Source organism: Balaenoptera physalus (genome assembly GCF_965194825.1).
Source record: "Balaenoptera physalus genome assembly, chromosome: 4".
NCBI lineage: Eukaryota > Metazoa > Chordata > Mammalia > Artiodactyla > Balaenopteridae > Balaenoptera > Balaenoptera physalus.
The window spans coordinates 79,971,386-79,989,627 of record NC_138891.1 but is presented as its reverse complement, the minus strand read 5'-3'; the positions used below and the strand labels follow the sequence as shown (position 1 = coordinate 79,989,627).

At 43.6% G+C, this 18,242-nt stretch overlaps 1 protein-coding gene across 1 annotated transcript in view; it reads right to left on the bottom strand.

Annotated features, from left to right (window-relative positions):
• Positions 1 to 17,999, bottom strand: part of FSTL1 (follistatin like 1) — a 50,733-nt gene extending 32,734 nt beyond the window's left edge. The window contains exons 1-2 of the mRNA XM_082460704.1: positions 17,852 to 17,999; positions 17,634 to 17,690 (exon numbers count right to left, since the gene is read on the bottom strand). Coding sequence (XP_082316830.1) covers positions 17,634 to 17,690; positions 17,852 to 17,854 — 60 coding nt within the window. The 5' untranslated portion in view covers positions 17,855 to 17,999. The remainder of the gene's footprint in view (positions 1 to 17,633; positions 17,691 to 17,851) is intronic.
• Between the last annotated feature and the right edge of the window lie 243 nt (positions 18,000 to 18,242).

Genomic DNA, 18,242 nt, shown 5'->3' with positions numbered 1-18,242 from the left:
GCCTTGAGATTAAAGTCAATGAAAACATGCACATTCTATTCTTCTTGAGATATTCCTGCCTTGCGTTCTTTCCTTGGAGCAGTTGGGAAGCCACAGCTTGGGGGGAAGGAGCGGCAAAACCTACTTGTGCTGGCCAATCAGGCCTTAGCTGACAGGAGGCCCACTAGTGAGAATGTGCCAGGTGTCCTGCTCCATTGTAGCAAACTCCCTATCTTTGCAGAGATTAAAATCCTGTGAGACCCTTAAACTATACCAACAATGCACAAAGACCTCCTTTTCTGTTCATTTTGTTTTCCCTAAGGACTGCATTAGAAAACTCTACCCCAAACCCACTAGCTTAGTAACTATACACAGATTATCATTTGTGGTAAAAACATTCCCAAGTATTATGTGGCGGTATAGTTCTTAAAGCTCTGTTCTCCTTCATTTTTAACTGACTGAACACGAGAGAAATGCCACACACTGAACTGACTTCACTGAAAAGCGGAGCAAGATGTGGCGGAAGTCGGGAACATGGTCTGTGGGTCAACGGCAGGAGAGCTTAGAGAGTAAAACTGCAGATAAGGGGGTGGTCTGTTCCCTGGGACTCCACTCACTACTGGTCACTGTGCCTCTGGTGGAGCTTTCCCCAGGAGAGAAGACCTCTCTGAGATCTAATGTGGAAATCCAGAGACGTTGTTTTACCCATACTGGGGACATCACAGGTCCCATCCAAATGAAACAGAAGAAAGAACAAAAGCAGAAAGCATCCCAAAAAGTAAAGGTCTCAGCAAATGGTGAGGTCAGAAGACAAACTGACCAGAGGCCTTGGGGCAAAGAATCACCAATAACAAAATTTAATGCTTTATTTTACATTCCTTGGGACATTTGCTTACTCTGGGAATGAGGCCCAGTTAAATCAGAATTGCTGATCATGGAAAGAAAGAATAAAAATATTTACTATTCAGCTGGTGTCTGTATAAATTCCAACTTTACCTGGAGCTGAGAGAATCAGAATCCAGGTTTCAGACTAAGCAAGCCCAGCATTACTACCATGTCCAAGGTTAAGCAAAGTGTTGATGGACACGTGCTATTAACCACCTTCCCAGGTGCACAATATACTTGCAGAATCTGGCACAGAAATGATTGAGGTGGGCAGGATACTATGCATCTTCTCATACTGCAGATGAGATATTTGAGTGCATTGATCAATACATTTGGCCAGTGGATTAATTCCACAGATTACTTACTGAGCACCTACTATATGCTAAGCTCAGTTCTAGGTGCTGGGGATTCATTGGTAAAGGAGAAAGAAGGGCTCTGTCCTGAAGGAGTACATATTCTAGAGGAAGGACAGTGAGTAAACACAAATAACAAGATCATTTCAGATTGTGATGAATGTTTACAAGAATATAGAGCATGTCTGACAGAGAAATCTGGGAGAGAGGTCACCACTTAGATCGAATAGTTAGGAAACACTCTTTTGAGCTGAGACCTGAGGGATGAATGGAGCAGTTCAGACAGAAGGAAAGTGTGAAGGTTCTGAAGCAGGGTGGAATTTGTCATGTTCCTGGACCAGGAGAAAGGCCACTGTGGCTGTGACACAGGGCCCAACAGGGAGAGCAATGAGAGGTGAGTTGGAAAAAGCAAGCAAGGGCTGGAGCATGTAGGGCCCTGTAGGCACGGGTAAGAAGTTTATATTTTATTCTTAATGAGATGAGGGCTAGTGGAGGGTTTTACATAGAAGAGTGACGTGATTATATAAGTGCTTTATGAAGATTACTCAGGTTGCTGTGCAGAGAAGTAGATGGAGAAAGCTAGAGGGCAAAGGGGTAGAGCAGCTAGGATGCTACTGCAGTAGTCCAAGTACAAAATGATGGTGGCATGGACTAAGGTGGTGGTGACGGAGACAGAACAGTCAATTGAGAGGTGATATACTCTGACAGCAGAGCCGACAGAATTTGCTGATGGACTGACTGGGTATGGATGGGGCAAGTGAAAAATCAAAAAGAAGATTCCTGGATACTTCAAGCTGGTAATAAAAAACCCCAGCCAGTTCTAGGTAGGTATAGACATGGACATGCCAATGGTCCAGTCTAGAGTCAGGCTCAGAAGAATCTTCTGTCAGACTGGCCCTGGGATCCTGATGAGTCCCATGCCTTCTTCATGAAATTGAATTATAGTTTAGGAAGTGAGTTCAGCAAGCTCACTAAGACCTGGGGTAAACAGACTCTGCTTATGGAAATCTGTCTAGAATTGACCCATATTTCCAAACTGTTCCACTAGTCTTTAAATATTTATGGTATTTTTCGAAATGGTTTTCTGTGGTGATATGTCTGGAAAACATTGCTCATAGTACTTTCTTTTAGAGAGGAAGATAAATAATGCACACGAACATTATAAGGCTCTGAGGTCTTGCAACTAAAAAACCGTTTAACCTAGCACATATATTAACATCACTCAGTACTCAGTTTGAGAAACATGGGTTTAGGCTCTGTATGTCTCTCCCTGTAGTTCTACTCTCCCCTGGAATTCAAGCAACAACAAGAGAATAGCAGCTACTATTTATTGAGCACTCACCTTATGTAAGGTACTTTGTATCATTATCTCCCTTGCTATACGCACTATATACAGGTGCTGTTTTAATTTACAGCTTGTGCATTATCATTTGCTGTTGTGAGTTTTGCTTGTGGTCCATACATTCATTTAGTAAAAACAGTCACCTTTCTTTTCTGATCGTTTGTATCAGCAGAGTTCACTCACAGTATTTCCTCACAAAGCATTTAAGATAAAAAAACAGATATTCTTCACTTTATCACCCCTTCTTCCTTTACTTACCCAACTACAGCTAACGGTGAGAGTCTCCCACTCCCACCACAGCCTCCCCCCTCTGCCTGTAGTCTTCCCCAACACTACTTTCCTTCTTCCTATTTACTCCACCCATTTCTAAACAAGAAACTGTTTTAGGAGAGTTCCATGCTTTGAACACCCCTGGCCTTAGAATCCTTTGTCTCTCCCTCAAAGAGAATGTCATGACTTTCTGAATATGGCTGTTGTCACATGTAAATCCACAGACTGGTAATGTAGAGACCATAATAGTCCTCAGCTGCATGGAAGCCACACACACACACACACACACACACACACACACTCGCTTCCCCAACCTGGTTAGAGAGAAGACTTTCCTGGAGTTAAACAGATCATTGGGGAATGAGGAGTTCTTTGCACTCCAGGCCACTGTAACATGAGTAATTATGGTCACTAAATGACAATGCCATTTACCCTAGGCCAAATAATGATAGCATTACTTAGAAAAATAACCCAATCACCAACTGAACTATAGCCCCCGGGGAGGAACCCAGCTTGCTCTCTAATTCACACAGCAATTCCATGAAGCAACTTAGGCAAGAAGTGAAGAGCGTTCTGTTTGATCAGATGTGTAAAGGGAATTTAGAGGGAAAATGCAATCACCTAAGCTGTCAAATGACCAACACAGCAGGGTTAATAATCCTCAAGCGTTGGTTGTTCTTACAGGATTTCATATCACCTTCATGGTTTCTTTATTTTTATGTAAAAAAAGAGAAAGCCTAGATAGGGCATCTAACAAACAAAAAAAATACAGTTTCTTATTATCATCCAGGTTATATTATACCTGTTCTTTTATAGAAAATAAAGAAAAACACAAAGACTCTTTTCCAGTTGTATTTCTCAGAGAGAAAACCGTTAACTTTTTAACTGCCCTTTAAACAATACAGTCCACAGACAGCTTAGAAAATTTTATTAAGAAATAAGTCTGCAGTGAGTACTGAATTTATTTTACCCAACATTTAGCAAAGACTTGAATGTCTGGCCTCTGCTCAAAACACTTCCCAATGCCATTCTCCCTTCTCGTCCCATCCCCCAGGAAAGGAAATTGAGAAATCCCAAACAAACTCATACCTGAAGTGGATATCCTTGTGCTGGGGTTTTCTTTGATTATTAGCCAGCCCTTGATGCCACGCAGAAAATTACTCTTTTGTTGAACATGATACAGACACCAATTAATGCATAAAGTGAAAGGCTTTACCCTTAAAATAAAGAGCTAAACTAGGAAGTCTGCTTCTCTGCATGTGGCTGCTGGCAAGGCCAAGGCCACACAGGCTAAGAAACGAAAGAAAATAGGAAATGCCAAGGACAGAAGGCTAGAGGAGGGGTAGGGGGGACAAAGCACAAATGAACAGATTCCTGAAAGATCCTAAGGACGCTAAGGAGAAGCCAGGTGAATTTCCTGCTTCTGATGTAGACCTCAGCCTGCCCCAATTAATTGTATGTAGCACTGTAATCATAGCATACGGTGAAGACCCAAAGATGGGAATGCCCTTGGAAAAGTGAAGCTGAACGTTCTGAGCATTTGTGAATTCTGCCACCATTCCCAAGCAGGTTTTGTGAGCTGGGTTGGGCCCCCCAGAAGCCACACCTGGGTCCTCCTGATAGGGACCCTGACAATGACGGGAACTCTGGTATGTCTGAGTCTGGGCTCAGTGCGAGCATCTGGAATTCTGCTTCAAAAGTTTTAGCTGCTCTAATAGAAATTCCACACTAGTGTGTCAATTTCACATTAAAATCTAGATGAGCCAGGTATCCTGGTGAGTCATCAGGAATTTTAAGTTCTCCATCCATTTTATTTTTCTCTGTTGCAACTGTTATGCCATAAACTTGAGCCCTTCTCCAAAATGGAAAATATGTCTATTTAGCGTGACCCTAACAAAAACTAGTAGGACATGCTAGCCATAGAATTTGAGAAGAAAAACATACTTCTTATTCTTGGAATGAGGTAGGGAATGAATGAATGAATGAATGAATGATATACACTGATTAAGTTAACAAGCAAACTTCACAACCACAAAAATAAGCACTGATCTATATCACTAGGCTCAGAAAGAAATCAGGACATTATAACAGAAGTACCAAACTAGATTAAACACAACAATCAAATTAAGGGAAATTTAATAACATATATGCTTCTCTTCTTTAGTTTCCACAGGAATTTGTTTTTGTGAGGGGAGTGTATTTGAGCTATAAGTAGATGGTCACATTCTCCAAGTAGTGAAACTTAAGTCAATTAAGTAGTAAAATTTATGGGTGTGTCTGTGTATATAGTCTACCCTAGAGCACAGCCAATTTGAATTCAATTCTGACACTGTACAAGTGGCCTTATTAGGAAAGCCACAGACAGCACTGGGCTGGCCCCCCATTCAGAACCAAAAGTCAGCACAATTTAGCATACTGGGATTGTCTAGTGGGATTCGGGAACTAGAGTGCAGTTAAGGTACCAAGCATTAAACAGGACTAAAACATCTGCATTGGCCTCTGCTTCCTTACTGCATTCACCCTCTCAAGTCACTTGATTTAACCACTGAGGTCAAGGCCAAAGAGCAGTGCCCTCAGCTGTAACAAGAGCCCTGAACAGATTTAGAGAGAAGGCATGAGGACCAGGGCAGGAACTTCATCAATTCCTGTTGAGGAAACCCAGGATCCTGCTCATGGGCCAGGCAACATGGTGAGAAGGCAAGAAGAGTTCTGGAAAACAAAATACGGTCCATGCAATGCTTTCAGACAATGATTTTTGTAAGCTGTTTCAATATTGCATCATTATTTTGAAAAGAAAATGTGAACATTTACAAAGGTCAGAAGAAAGTTTTGTTTTTGTTTTTTTGTAAGTTCAGTAAAAGCTCCAGTTGCACGTTTTGGAATCTTGGGTTGTCTTCTTTTTTAAAAAAAAGATTCCTTGCTCAACCCCAAGAAGACCCAGCATCCTTCATTTCTTGCCCGGTGTTGTGGATTAGCTGCTTTCTAAAGTGGAAAAATCAAGTGATTCCTTTCTGTAGAATAGACAGCAACTGGGATTTCTGGGCATGAAGACTGTTCGGGTGCCACCTGATGTACCGTTTATATTTCATTCAATGCACACAGGAGAAAGCAAGGGACACAAAATGCCTCCTGCTTTTACTCATTCTCTTTTCCCATTCCTGGGCCAGCTTCTCTTTCAAACTGCTCCTCCTTGGGCCGTCAATTAAGACAAGAGCTAATCAAACATCCTAACTCCATTAAGTAGAATACTTTGACAATCCAACCTAAAATGTCTGCCTCCTTTTATATGGATAGGATTTCAGAGCTGGGTTTGAGAGCTCCCCTACTCTAACCCCCATATTTTGCAGATGAGGGGCCCAGGGACTTGCCCAAGTTCACTCCACCAAGGACGGCACGAGGCTCATTACCTGGGTGCCACTGTCTGTCCTGGGTTCCCTCCAGCCCATCTCTGGCCAATCAATGGAGGCTTGTTGGAAGCTGACTCACATCAGGGAATCTCTGTAAACTCATCCACAGCTGCAGCCAGCACTGCTGATATTTTCTCAACTCTGAACCTCTCAGGACAGCTGAATGCTGACGGTCTCATAAATCCATTCACCTGCTTCTTACATGTGTGGCTCATGCCAGTCCCCTGAGACAGTTTAAGGCTAACTAAGAAAACGGGGGCGAGGGGGGAGGGAATGAGTGAAGAGAGGCAACCCAAGTCAGAGCTGCACAACTGTGCAGACTGTGCTGAAAAGGCTCACTGCCAAGCAGACACTGTCTAGACTTTAACCGGCCTCTCCAGAGGGGGGTGTGGGGAGGAGGGGGAGTAAGGCCAGAAAGCCTGCTTGCTTTTTATTCAGCTAATGCAAACACATGACACAACCCCTGACAGGCTCCAGGCTGGGAGTTCACTCTGTCTAAGACGTTTCTTCCTCGGGGCTGGAATTCAGCTGTGGGCTGAGAGAAGCTGTGCTAATCCAGCAATCCGGGGGAAGCTAGGAATGCTTTTCTCAATTCCTGGGGAATCATAGTTCCCAAACTAGATTGAGTTGGGCAAGAGCCAAAAGTAGCACATTTTTGGTTGTAAAAGGACAGATTTTTAAAAATTTCCATTTGTATCATCTTAGGTAATCCATGAGGAAAATCCACAAAAATACAGAACTGGCTTTTGATGGAGGCCTGTTATGAAAGCTTTCTAAGACTCTGAATGATATCAATTTACAAAATGTACAGAGGAGAAATGGCCACCACAGTCGAATAAGCATCTTATATCTGAGAGAAAATGTGGGGTCTGGGAAGCTCTGCACATCAGTTAGAAAAAAGGTGGTTCTCCCTCTGGGTGGGCAGACAAGGCCCAGGATAGGGCACAGAGACTGGTAAGCAGGGTGCAGGATGGAGTCAGCCCAGCTGGCCCCCTTGGCCAGCCACTTTTGTGCAGTCGACAGTCTGAACAACCATACCCAGACACTCAGCTGGAGTCTTAGAGCTGTCTTGCAGTTTGGTCTTATTCAATGTGGAATTGTTGTGAATACATCTGAAGGACAAAGAAACTGTTTTAAAGCAGCTCCTGAGTCACTGACCATTATGAGGCAAGTGCTCTGATGGAACAACTATACTGTACTTCAATGTGGGTCAAAGAAGCACCTGGACCCGAACCAAGTTGAGGCCATGCCCATGTCGATGTGGCCAGAATGACCATGACCAGGCCTCAAGTATTGATCCAGGCACTTGCAGCTGATAGAGCATGAAGAGTTAAATGACAGAGCCTGTGCAGCTGTTTTTGAGTCCATATAACCTAGAGAAAAGGTCTTTGCTTTGTTTTCAAAGTCACTTTCAGAAATAAGACTCATTGGACCTTAAGCACACTTGAACACAGAGTATTTGCCTTCCTTGAGAGTTGGAAGTCCTGGGTTTGTATCCTGGCTTTACGATTTACTAGGTGACTGATTTGGGGTAACTAACTGAATCTTCTGAGCCATGGTTTCTTCACTGATAAATGAAGATTATAGTAACAGCATCATGTTGTGAGAGTTAGATAAGGCTCTTTCCCTCTCCCTGCTGTTGTCTGGCTAACACCACTCATATTTGGGGCTCAGCTTGGGGGCACACCCTCTCTGAGGCCTTCCCACAACCCCCAGTGCTGGGTTAGGTTGTCAGCCCTGTCCTAGCACTTACAATGCTGGGTCACTCCGTCCTGTCTGCCTCCCCCAGTGGACTGCAAGCCCCTTGGGGACAGGTCTGTGTCTTAGTCACCAGCATTAACTCAGTCCCTGACAGACAACAGGAAACCTTTACTTCCTTGAGTTTACCTGGAGAACTGTTACTTTGTCCCAGATGGGTGAAGCAAAATAATGGCATCAAGATTTTGTGCAGCTTTCTCTCTGCATGAAATGTGAACCTGGTGCTCTGTGCATGTTTTGGCAGCTCCGAAAATGCAGCCCAAACACTCCACGATGACCTCTCTGTTATGGTGGAGGAAGGAGATGAGAAAGAAAAGGAAAGACAAGAAGGTAGAGGGAAAAGATGAAGAGAGCAACACAGGGAGCAATAAAGAGACCAGGCTCCGGGGCCTGGGAATTGGTGGCCACGTGAGGCTGCAGTCAGGGCTGGCTGCCAGACACAGCAGCGCCCAGCAGAGGACTCAAGTTTGTGTGCAAAACACCCGAAGCACTGCCTTGGTTTCCAAACGGACAAATCAGCCTGCTCCAGGAACACTTCCTACCCTGTCTTTGAGAGAAGGTATTTATTTTTCAAACAGTGAAAGCAAAGCGTTCTATTCCTTTGCCTGATCATATTTTCTAAACCCCAAATTGAGTATTTGTGGTACGGGAACAGGCCGTGCTACGGGGACTACAGCAAGAATATATGCAAATGAAAAAGCCCACAAAAAATCCAAGATATCTGGTGGCCACCTCCATGTGTAAGAAGGGTGGGCACAGGAGAAAAACTGAATCCAGAGGAGTTTTATCACCTCTCTTTTTTGCCTTTTCTCACTCTTCTTCCCCTTCCAGTTCTCTGCCTTGTTCACTCAGTCTTCAGGGAAAACCTATGCTGGCTTACAACATGCACTGCCTGTGCATGGAAGGTGCTCAGTGAGTCCTTAACTTTTTTCCCGGAGGAATGACAGAGCTGTGGCTTCACAGAGGAAATGCTGGAAGTTTGAAGGCAAGATTGGCTCAGTAGAGGCAAGGGTTCTGATATGAATTCTGGGCGTCAAAGCATCCACTGAAATAAATATTCTAGTTGTCTTTTAAAAGGTGATCCTTAATCTCTGGAGAGAATAAAGGAAGCAAGGGGAGTTCTGCCAGCCATGAGCACATGCGAGTGTGCAAACACACACACACACACACAAACCATAGCTTTTGGAGCTCTTCCAATAAGTAGAGATGCCACAAGCTTGATAATAATAGCTAACATTTACTGTACTCTGTGTGCCAAACCACTCTTCTAATTGCTTTACATGGAATAGCTTACTTGATTCTCACAACTAACTTACGGGGTAAATACTCCATATTAAGCCCATTTTATAGATGAGGAAACAGACCCAGAGAGGTTAAGTAAGTTCCCCAAGTTCACAGGGCTAATAAGGGCTACGCTAGGATTTAAACTCAGGTAACGTAGCTTCAAGGCCTGAGTGCTAAACCATTATGCTATACTTCCTCTCAACAATAAATCAGTGAACAGAACAACAACCTGAGCCAGTGCACAGGTTGTACAAATACAGACAATGCCTAGTGAATGTTAATGTGTAAATTGAGAATTCTCTTGTTGAAATCATTAGAGTTAAAAACATTCTTTATCAGTGCCCAGTAGGGACTCTTAAGATGCACTTCTTTTTTGCAAGTGTTTGGTGTTGACTGTGTGCTATGAGGAGAAGAGGCTTTTCTATTATCTAATTGGATTGATAGGCAAGAGAGACGTCTAGCCATTATTCATTTTACAAATGAAGAAAGTAAGCTCAGGGAGGTAAAGTAACTTGCTCATGGTTTCACAGCTCGACATGGCCAGAATTCAAACCTATTCATTACCCCAAAGCCCTTGCTCTTAACTGAAGCTGCAAGTCAGAGATATTAATTAGGTGACTTTAAAAAGGTAACATTAGCAAGAAAGGGGAAGAGCAGGACTTCTAAATCAAGGACTCTTTCATTATGTTCTTCTTAATAATAAGAAAGTTCTGTAACGCGGTCCACGTAAAAGATAACACTTGGAAACACCCAGATATGAGAACAAGAGAAGAGAATGAAGAAAGGAACTCAGTAGAAGGCCTGAGTGACATGAAAACACGAAATAAGAGAAAAGCGCTAACACTCCAGGAACAGACACAATTTCAGATGAAGTTCCACACAAAAAGCTGCCACCTACTGGACAGACTGGTGAAGTGGTCACGGTGAACAGCCTGAAAATGGCCCCAGCAGCTCCCACGGAGCCTCTCAAATTCTGAGAAGGCATCCATCCCACAGCTGCATGTCAGGGATTTCTGCACCAGCAGCAAGAGGTGAGGAAGGGGGTGGTAATTTCTGTGAATGCCATAGATTTGGCCCCCTAATGGCTAGGTCCATTTGAGCTGTACAGTAGCTATGGTGGTAGCAGCTACTTCAGGATAGGGACCAATATGGTACTGCTTTTAGTTCCACACTATTCTTTTTTTTTAAAATTATTAGCACCTTTAATTATTATTTATTTATTTATTTAATTTTTTGGGCTGTGTTGGGCCTTCGTTTCTGTGCGAGGGCTTCCTCTAGTTGTGGCAAGCGGGGGCCACTCTTCATTGCGGTGCGCGGGCCTCTCACTATCGTGGCCTCTCTTGTTGCGGAGCACAGGCTCCAGACGCGCAGGCTCAGTAGTTGTGGCTCACGGGCCTAGTTGCTCCGCGGCATGTGAGATCTTCCCAGACCAGGGCTCGAACCCGTGTCCCCTGCATTGGCAGGCAGATTCTCAAGCACTGTGCCACCAGGGAAGCCCACACTATTCTTAATAGCAGTATATGTGCAGAGTGACTGGTGTAACTAGCACTGCTGTAGATCAATAAATTACATTCATTTACTATCACTGAGGGACAGAATGACAGACTGTGGAATAAGACAAATTTTGCCTCAGACACAGGATTTTAAATCTTGACTACGATAAAAAGTAGTAAAAGACATTTTCCCTACCTCAAGCCAATTCAAGCCAATCTCCCATGCCACACATATGTATAAACCGGGCCTGCAACATATCATGCTTTTGCCATGTGTCACATGACTTGTTTTGGCAACAGCTTAGTTGGTCACAAAGTGTCTGGGGTTATACAGGAAACATTTTAAAGGTCATAAATTCAGACAATCCTGGGAAGAGCTTACTAGTGATGGCTTCCAAATGAGCATATAAAAAGTCTGCAAAGAGATTACATGGAAATCCTCCAACCACAGCAGAAGATGCAGATTTACAGGATATATTCTGTCCTCCAACTACCCAAAGAGCTTTCCATTAGCAGTTTCTTGCCAGGCGGCTGCTAATGCAGAAGCTGTTATCTAGGACAGCAGCAGCTCTTAGAGCCTTAGCAAGAACAACTATTTACTCCAGCAGAAGAGCCAAGAAAATTCTCATACTTTTGTTGATGGCCAATATTAGAGAGTTTGGCTTACGTGTTTAAGGTGTTCGAACTCATCTAAAGAACTTAGAAGCTTGAGCCAGGAACAAACTGCTGTTTTCTCGACATTTTCATCCATTTGCTACCCTAGCTCCAGCACCTATTACCCCATGTTGTTGTTGTTTCATAGTCCCAATCTCTGTCTTCTAATCATCTTAATTCTGGCTGAAGATATACCAATGTCTGTCAAATTGGATTGACTTTTCCAGCAGAAAAGGCAAATGTCTTTTATCTCACACAGTTACACACACAGAGTAACTGCTAGTGGCTGTCTAGAGCATTGCTGAGAAGGATTTTCTAACCTCCTCCAGGCTCAGAAGGAAGAATTCTATGATTGATTAGTAAGGTCTGCCATGGGTAAGGGAGAGGGTAGTGGTGACATGCACACCATGTTTGTTCCATCTCTGCAGGTGATTTATCAGAGTGTTGGGAGGCACTAATTTTCATTGCTTACAGTGTCTAGTAGGCATATCACATACATCTTTTAATTGACTTTGATAATTTCTCTGAAAGGAGGATGAAGGGCTAGTTTATCTTTAGGTGGTAGAATTATGGGCAACTTTATTCATTGCTCTAGTTTTTTCTATATTCTCTGAGCTTTTTATGAACATATTTAATTTCCATATTTTATCAGAAAATAACACTTTTTTACTTAAATAAAATAGCATATATTAGAAGGATAAATTCCTCTCGAAAAAGGTGAGATGTCACAAGAATCCTCATGATGGATTTTAAGACATTTTGTCATACTTCTCTATAAATTTTTACATAGTTGTGAGGATAGGCATTGGAGTGGGGGGGGTGTTCTGCTTTTTTATTTAAATGATAATCATTTGCCAGAGCCTTAAATTTTTTGTAAACATAACTTTTAGTGGCATACATTGCTGTTAACTCTTAACTCTTCTCCTCTTGTTAGGTATGTAGTAGGTTTTAAGTTTTTAGCTTTCATAAATAATGTGATAGGCATCTTATGTAGAGTCCCTTTAAAAGTAATAATGACCAGGGTAAAGTGGTCAAATAGAATTATTTGAGTTTCTTTCCTTGATTTGGTTTCTCAGTGTAGATTATATGGAGCCCTGAAATATCCATCAGCAAAACAGTCAAGTCAGCTATACAAAGTTTGCTAAAATGAATTCATGTCAATAAAGACTGTATTTAACTGTGTTTGCTATGTTTTTGTAGCTAACAAGGAAAACAATTTTCTACTGCAAGCACTGTTAACTACAAGTTAAAAATGCTTAAAATAATATCCAAAGTGCAAGTCTCATATGGAGAGGGTTCATTTACCTTTTCATGAATTATTAAAGGTTCATTATTGTTAAAACATGAATTAAAAGCTTGCCAAATGTTAGTTGGGACAGACATTAAGAGACTGGACTAATTAAATGATAATGATCATCAAGTGATGAAATGTAACCTTGATCATATCTATACCTCACTTTTTTTCATTTTAACTGTTTCCACACACCCTGAGTTCATAGCCTCCTTACTGTACCAACTCCCTCAGTCTTGATTGGGTGGTGGCTACATGGGTATATTCATATGCAAAAGTTCATCAAACTATACATTAAAGATTTGTGCATTGTACTAATGTAAAATAACTTTAAAAATCAGGGGAAGTCCTCTGTTAATGTAAAAAAAAGCAATAATAATAATGATAGTTGTTCATCATGTAGTTATAATATTATACATTACAGCTGCCACAGTTTAAATCTAACAGCCCACCATTAGATTGTAAGCAACCTGAGGGCAGAGACCATGTCTTGCACTTCATCCATGACTCTGCCCTGTGTAGGGCACGCTCAGCCTACATCAGGGAATACTGACTGATGGGCACCGTGAAGGGAAGGCCTGTGCTGTTAATGACTCACTCTTGGAGAAAGCACCTCATGCCAAAGTCACAAGTGACAGAAGATGGAACCTTAGAGAAAAGTATGCATTTGACCTGCAGGACATCAGTCACGTAGCTTACAAAATGAACCCATCTAAGTATAAGTTGTTTTTCAGTCCTATAATATCTGGTGTCCTTAAGCTAATACTATTTGTGGCTACTAGAAATTTCTGTCTGGATGTCCATTTATTTGAAAAGGAGCAGGAAAAAGACACCATGACATTTTCAATTCTCTATGTGTGACCACTGGCATTTACAGCTCACCCTTTCCCTGTTCTCCTGGAAACATGTGTCTTCCTGCCTCACTGACTTTGAAGACTTTATCTTCTTCTTTGGGACATTACATTCATGCAGCCCATGCCCCCACCTCACAGCTCTTCCCAAACTCATTCCTCTGAGCCTGAGAATGGACTCCTGCTTTCCATTACCCAATCCAGAGACGTCTACGGGAATTGTGACGTGTCCTTGCTAAAGACATTTTCAATATCCAGGGCCTCAATGTGCAGGGTGCCTGTCCATCTGTTCTGGCTATTCAGCAGAGTCACTGCCATGTTTTAACATCCCAGTTTCTAACAATGGTCTCCAGAATCACAGCAAGGGGTTTATTTGCCAAAGGATAAACAAACAAGAGATTATTTTAGTGGTTAATGTACAAGATGGATATTAAAATCCTAGTTTTTGCTGTAGCTTCAAGAAGCAGTCAGAGGATGTGGAGAAAATCAAGGGAAAATGGGAAAGTCACACTCTAGACCTTCCTGAATCCGCTATTAGAATAATTGTAAAGAATAAAGAGGAGACCCCACATCTGCCAGTAATACCCCTAGTGGTTGCTTAACTGTATGTTGATAACAGGGTATAAATGAGGTTATGAAACCTGGCTTCAGAGGGACAATGCCCTAATAATCTTCTTGCCTAGCTGTATAATTGTTATTGTTCTTGCTGCTATTATCTTAAGTGATGCACTCACAGTTCATAGGTTAAGTATTCCCTTACTGGAATGAGTGTTCTGATTTGTGAATCAGTCTCCTGTACTTGTGACTTATCATGATGAATTTATAGACTTGGAATGTTGGAAATCAGAGTGCCAGCAGAGATAACCACCAACAGAGAGTGGAGTGTACTTGGGCACTTGCCAACGCTGCCTTTTGGAAGCAGGCAGTTGGGCCACAGGGTCCCCTCCAGCCTGTGGTGTTAGAGTAGACTCATACCCACCTCCTGAGACTCAAGGGCACATGTCAACCTTTCCCAGCCTCCACTATCCACACCTCTCAGTGAATTCTCAATGGGAGGGGGATGGGTGAGGGAAGAGTGAGCAGGCCCACACAGCCCCCTCCCAAAAGATTCTGAAACAAGGTAGCTTGCTCTGCCGCTGCAAGCCCCCATTCCTCGTCCATAGCAGATACTAATATATGCTCATCAAGAGACATGCCAACACCCTCTTTCAAGCAGACTCTAAAGAGTTCATGGCTGTGAGCTCAAGTGGATGGGATGGAATTTTGATGGAGGCTGCCTAAGTATTAAGACAAAAAGAAAGAAAGAGAGGAAGCAGTCAAAAAATCAACCCTGAGGTGCCAAGAGACCATGGAAAACATTAAAAATATAACACTTTCCTTAATGAGATTTGTTAATAGTTTCTTGAATCTAACCAAACAGGATTTACAGACTGGCACTAATAATGATGACAACCACCTTTTCTCAAGCTAGGGACACCTGATTCTAGAGGTCTACTACTATTCCAAAGGCTTGGCTTCTTCAACTATCAACATAATTTGTTGTGCAATCACATACTTTAAAAATATGCCGAATTGAATCCTTGCGCTTGTATTAAATCAAAAAGCACCAAGAAAACTCTGTTTTTCAAATTTCATTTTAAAAGTTCAACAATATTTGTACGATTTCAGCCCTAAAGTCTACTAAAGTGGATTCATGTCAATAAAAACAGTAAATACCATTACTTCGCTTTGTTTGCTACATGTTGTTGCAGCTAACAAGGAAAAATATTCCACTGCAAAAGCACCATTAACTACACGATAAAATGCTTAAAGTAATATCCAAATTGCTAGGGCTAATTTACCTTTTCATTTACTATTATTAAAACATTGATTAAAAACTTGCCAAATGTTACCAGGGCCAGATACCAAGAGATTGTACTGATAAAAAAAATAATCCTTAATAATCTGGAGTCATGAAATGAAAGCTACATCATACCTACTCCTCACATACCCTGAGTTCACAGCCTTCTTTCTGCACCACTTCCTCCGTTTTCATGCCTCAGCACTTCTTGATTTTGCCTCCTTCCCCACGATTTTGCCTTGGGAATTCTGTGAGAGTACTTTCTGCTCTTCCACCTCAAGCAGGAAATTGCTGCTGGGGGAACTTCCTATGAGGGCTAAGCTTTTCCCTGCAATGCACTGGGGGGTTGGGGGGGGAGGGCGTGTAGTACAAACAGCTTGGGAGAATAGATCCCAGACCTTGGGCTACAGAGCCTTGTGGCGAGTGAACCTATGGCATCCTCACTCCTCAAATGTGCATTCCAGTTCACAGAGCGATTTCACACACTAGCTGGCAATTCCTAAACCTGCAGTAAAACAAACCAGGGATTCACCTCATCCATCAATGGACTACAGCTGCCTTTTGAGGGCAACAGCAAGGATGGAAGGCTGTTTCTCAGCCAGGACTAAATCAGCCAGTGAAGGATCCTCCCTCAAACTCAAACCCTGGAGAACAAAATGCATTAGAAGCAGATCTGGAGTTCAAGATGAGCTCCACCAGTGGAAGGAGCTGGGTTCAGATCCTTCCTGAGAACTAGCTGTGAGACCTTGGGCAGGTTACCCAGTCTCCGGAACCTGTTTCTTCCTCTGTAAATTGTGGATAACAAAACTGACCCTACAAGGTTCTGGGAAGCTTTAAAAGAAATGAGGCATGCAGCCCAACCAATGTCTGCTATATAAGAAGTACATGGCAAATATGAAGTCCTTGTGTGAGACAGTGGTTAAGAGCCTGGGGTGCGATGCCTGACTGTGTTCAAATCCCACTTCTACCATTTAACAACTTAGGAAACTAGATAAATTACGTGACCTTTCTGACTTAGTTTCCCCATCACTCAAATGGAGTTTTATTACAACACAAAGTAGATATCCAAAAAATATTAGCTATTTTTATTTCATTGTGAGTAAAAACAGCACGTGTTTCCAGATCAACCAAAAGTGTGGTAGTGAATTAAATGAGAGTTCAGTATAATGTGTATTTTTTTTTAATCGTGAAGACCTTGCAGGCTTTTATGACTTTTCTGGGCAGTCAAGCTGTGATGCTAAGGGTGGGGCTAAACTGTAATATGAAGAAAAAAAATTCAAAGAGGGAGAATAACCACCCACCAGGGAGCTATTTCTTTTGTAATGTACATTCCATTTCTTCTCCCTCATGCTTTTTAATTCCTTCCACATTTCCTGCCATAATTATCAAATGTTTGGTTTCTGACCTCACTTTTCTGGAGACTAGAGCCCAGGGAATTTAGAATTGTTTATTTTCTGTCCATAAACCTTTGAGTTAATGGAGGGGCTTGTGAGCGAAGGGTTTGTTGGTTTGTTTGTAGTGTCTCAGGAAGGTCACTGGAGTTGAAAAGAAAACATTACCCAAAAGGCGCTGAAATACTTTGACTGGAAACGCAGAACCCTCAAGGAGCAGAGCAATGGATCACTCATACTTGCGCAACGCCAGTTTAAGAAAAAAATTGAGATTTTAAAAGGCCGTTATTTGGCTCTGATAATAACGCAAAATCCGAGGGCACTTTACAAAAAAAGAAAAAAAAAAAACAAACCCAGAGAATCATCATTTTACTTTATAAAAGAGAAAAAAATTACCCCGCCCTAAAAGAAGAATCTCCCGAGATCCCCCGAACCCCCTCCCCCAGGAGACAGACTCGGAAGGGAAAAGTCTCCAACTATTCTCAATTTCCTCTTAAGTGAAGGAAAGAACTCAGGCGCCTTTTTGAACTCGGCTCCTGCTCTTGCTGCCGCCTGCATCCCAATCCGCCCTGCTCGTCCTCTCTCCCCCTCCCCACTCTCTCTCCATAGTAGCCGCGGGGGGGCTCCCGCTCACGGCCCAAACTACTTTTCCTGATTTTAAGGTTTAAGTTTCGTAAGCAGCATTTCTGCTCCGAACGCCCCCCCTCACCCGGCAGATGGAAACTCCCAGTCCTACCCGGGGAGAGCATCCCCGGGACGCACGCACCGCCGGCGCGACGCGCAGACCCTAGTGGCCCCGGCGCCTGAGTTCGGACCTCCTCACAGGCTCACCTACCTCGGCGTGGACCCAGGCGACCGCCACCAGCGCGAGCGCGAGCCAGCGTGTCCACATCTGCGGAAAAGACAAGAGCGAGAGTGAAGGCACCGGGCCCCGTGTCGACCCCGGAAACTTCCTCGTGCCTCGGAGGCTCGCTCCCTCCGCCCGGCCACCCTCGGCAGCCCAGAGGGGTCGGGCCAGTGCGCTCGGCTCCGCGCAGCGCACCCCGCTCTCACCATGGTCCCGTTCCGGTGTCCGGAGGGCGCGGGGGCAGGCGGCTGCAGCGAGCTCTAAGGGAAGGTGGGAGCTTCGCGGATCGCCAGCCTCAGAGGAAATCCGACCTGGCCTCGCCGCCCCTTAAGACCCCTCCTTCCCCGACAGCCTGCCCCCCAGCTCCTCCCCATTCTCCTCCCCTTTCTGCAGCAGCGGCCCCCGCGGCTCAAGGTTCCGCTCCCTCTTCCCAGCCCCTCGCTACGTCCTGGAGCCCGCGGGCGTCCTGGCGCCGCCGAACCCCTTTCCCGAAACCCAGGCCCCTAGTTTAGCCCCCAGGACGTGGAGGCCAAGGCACAGAGGGGGTGGTCCTGGGGGACACTGCAACAAAGGCGGAGGGGGTGTGGGTGTGGGGAG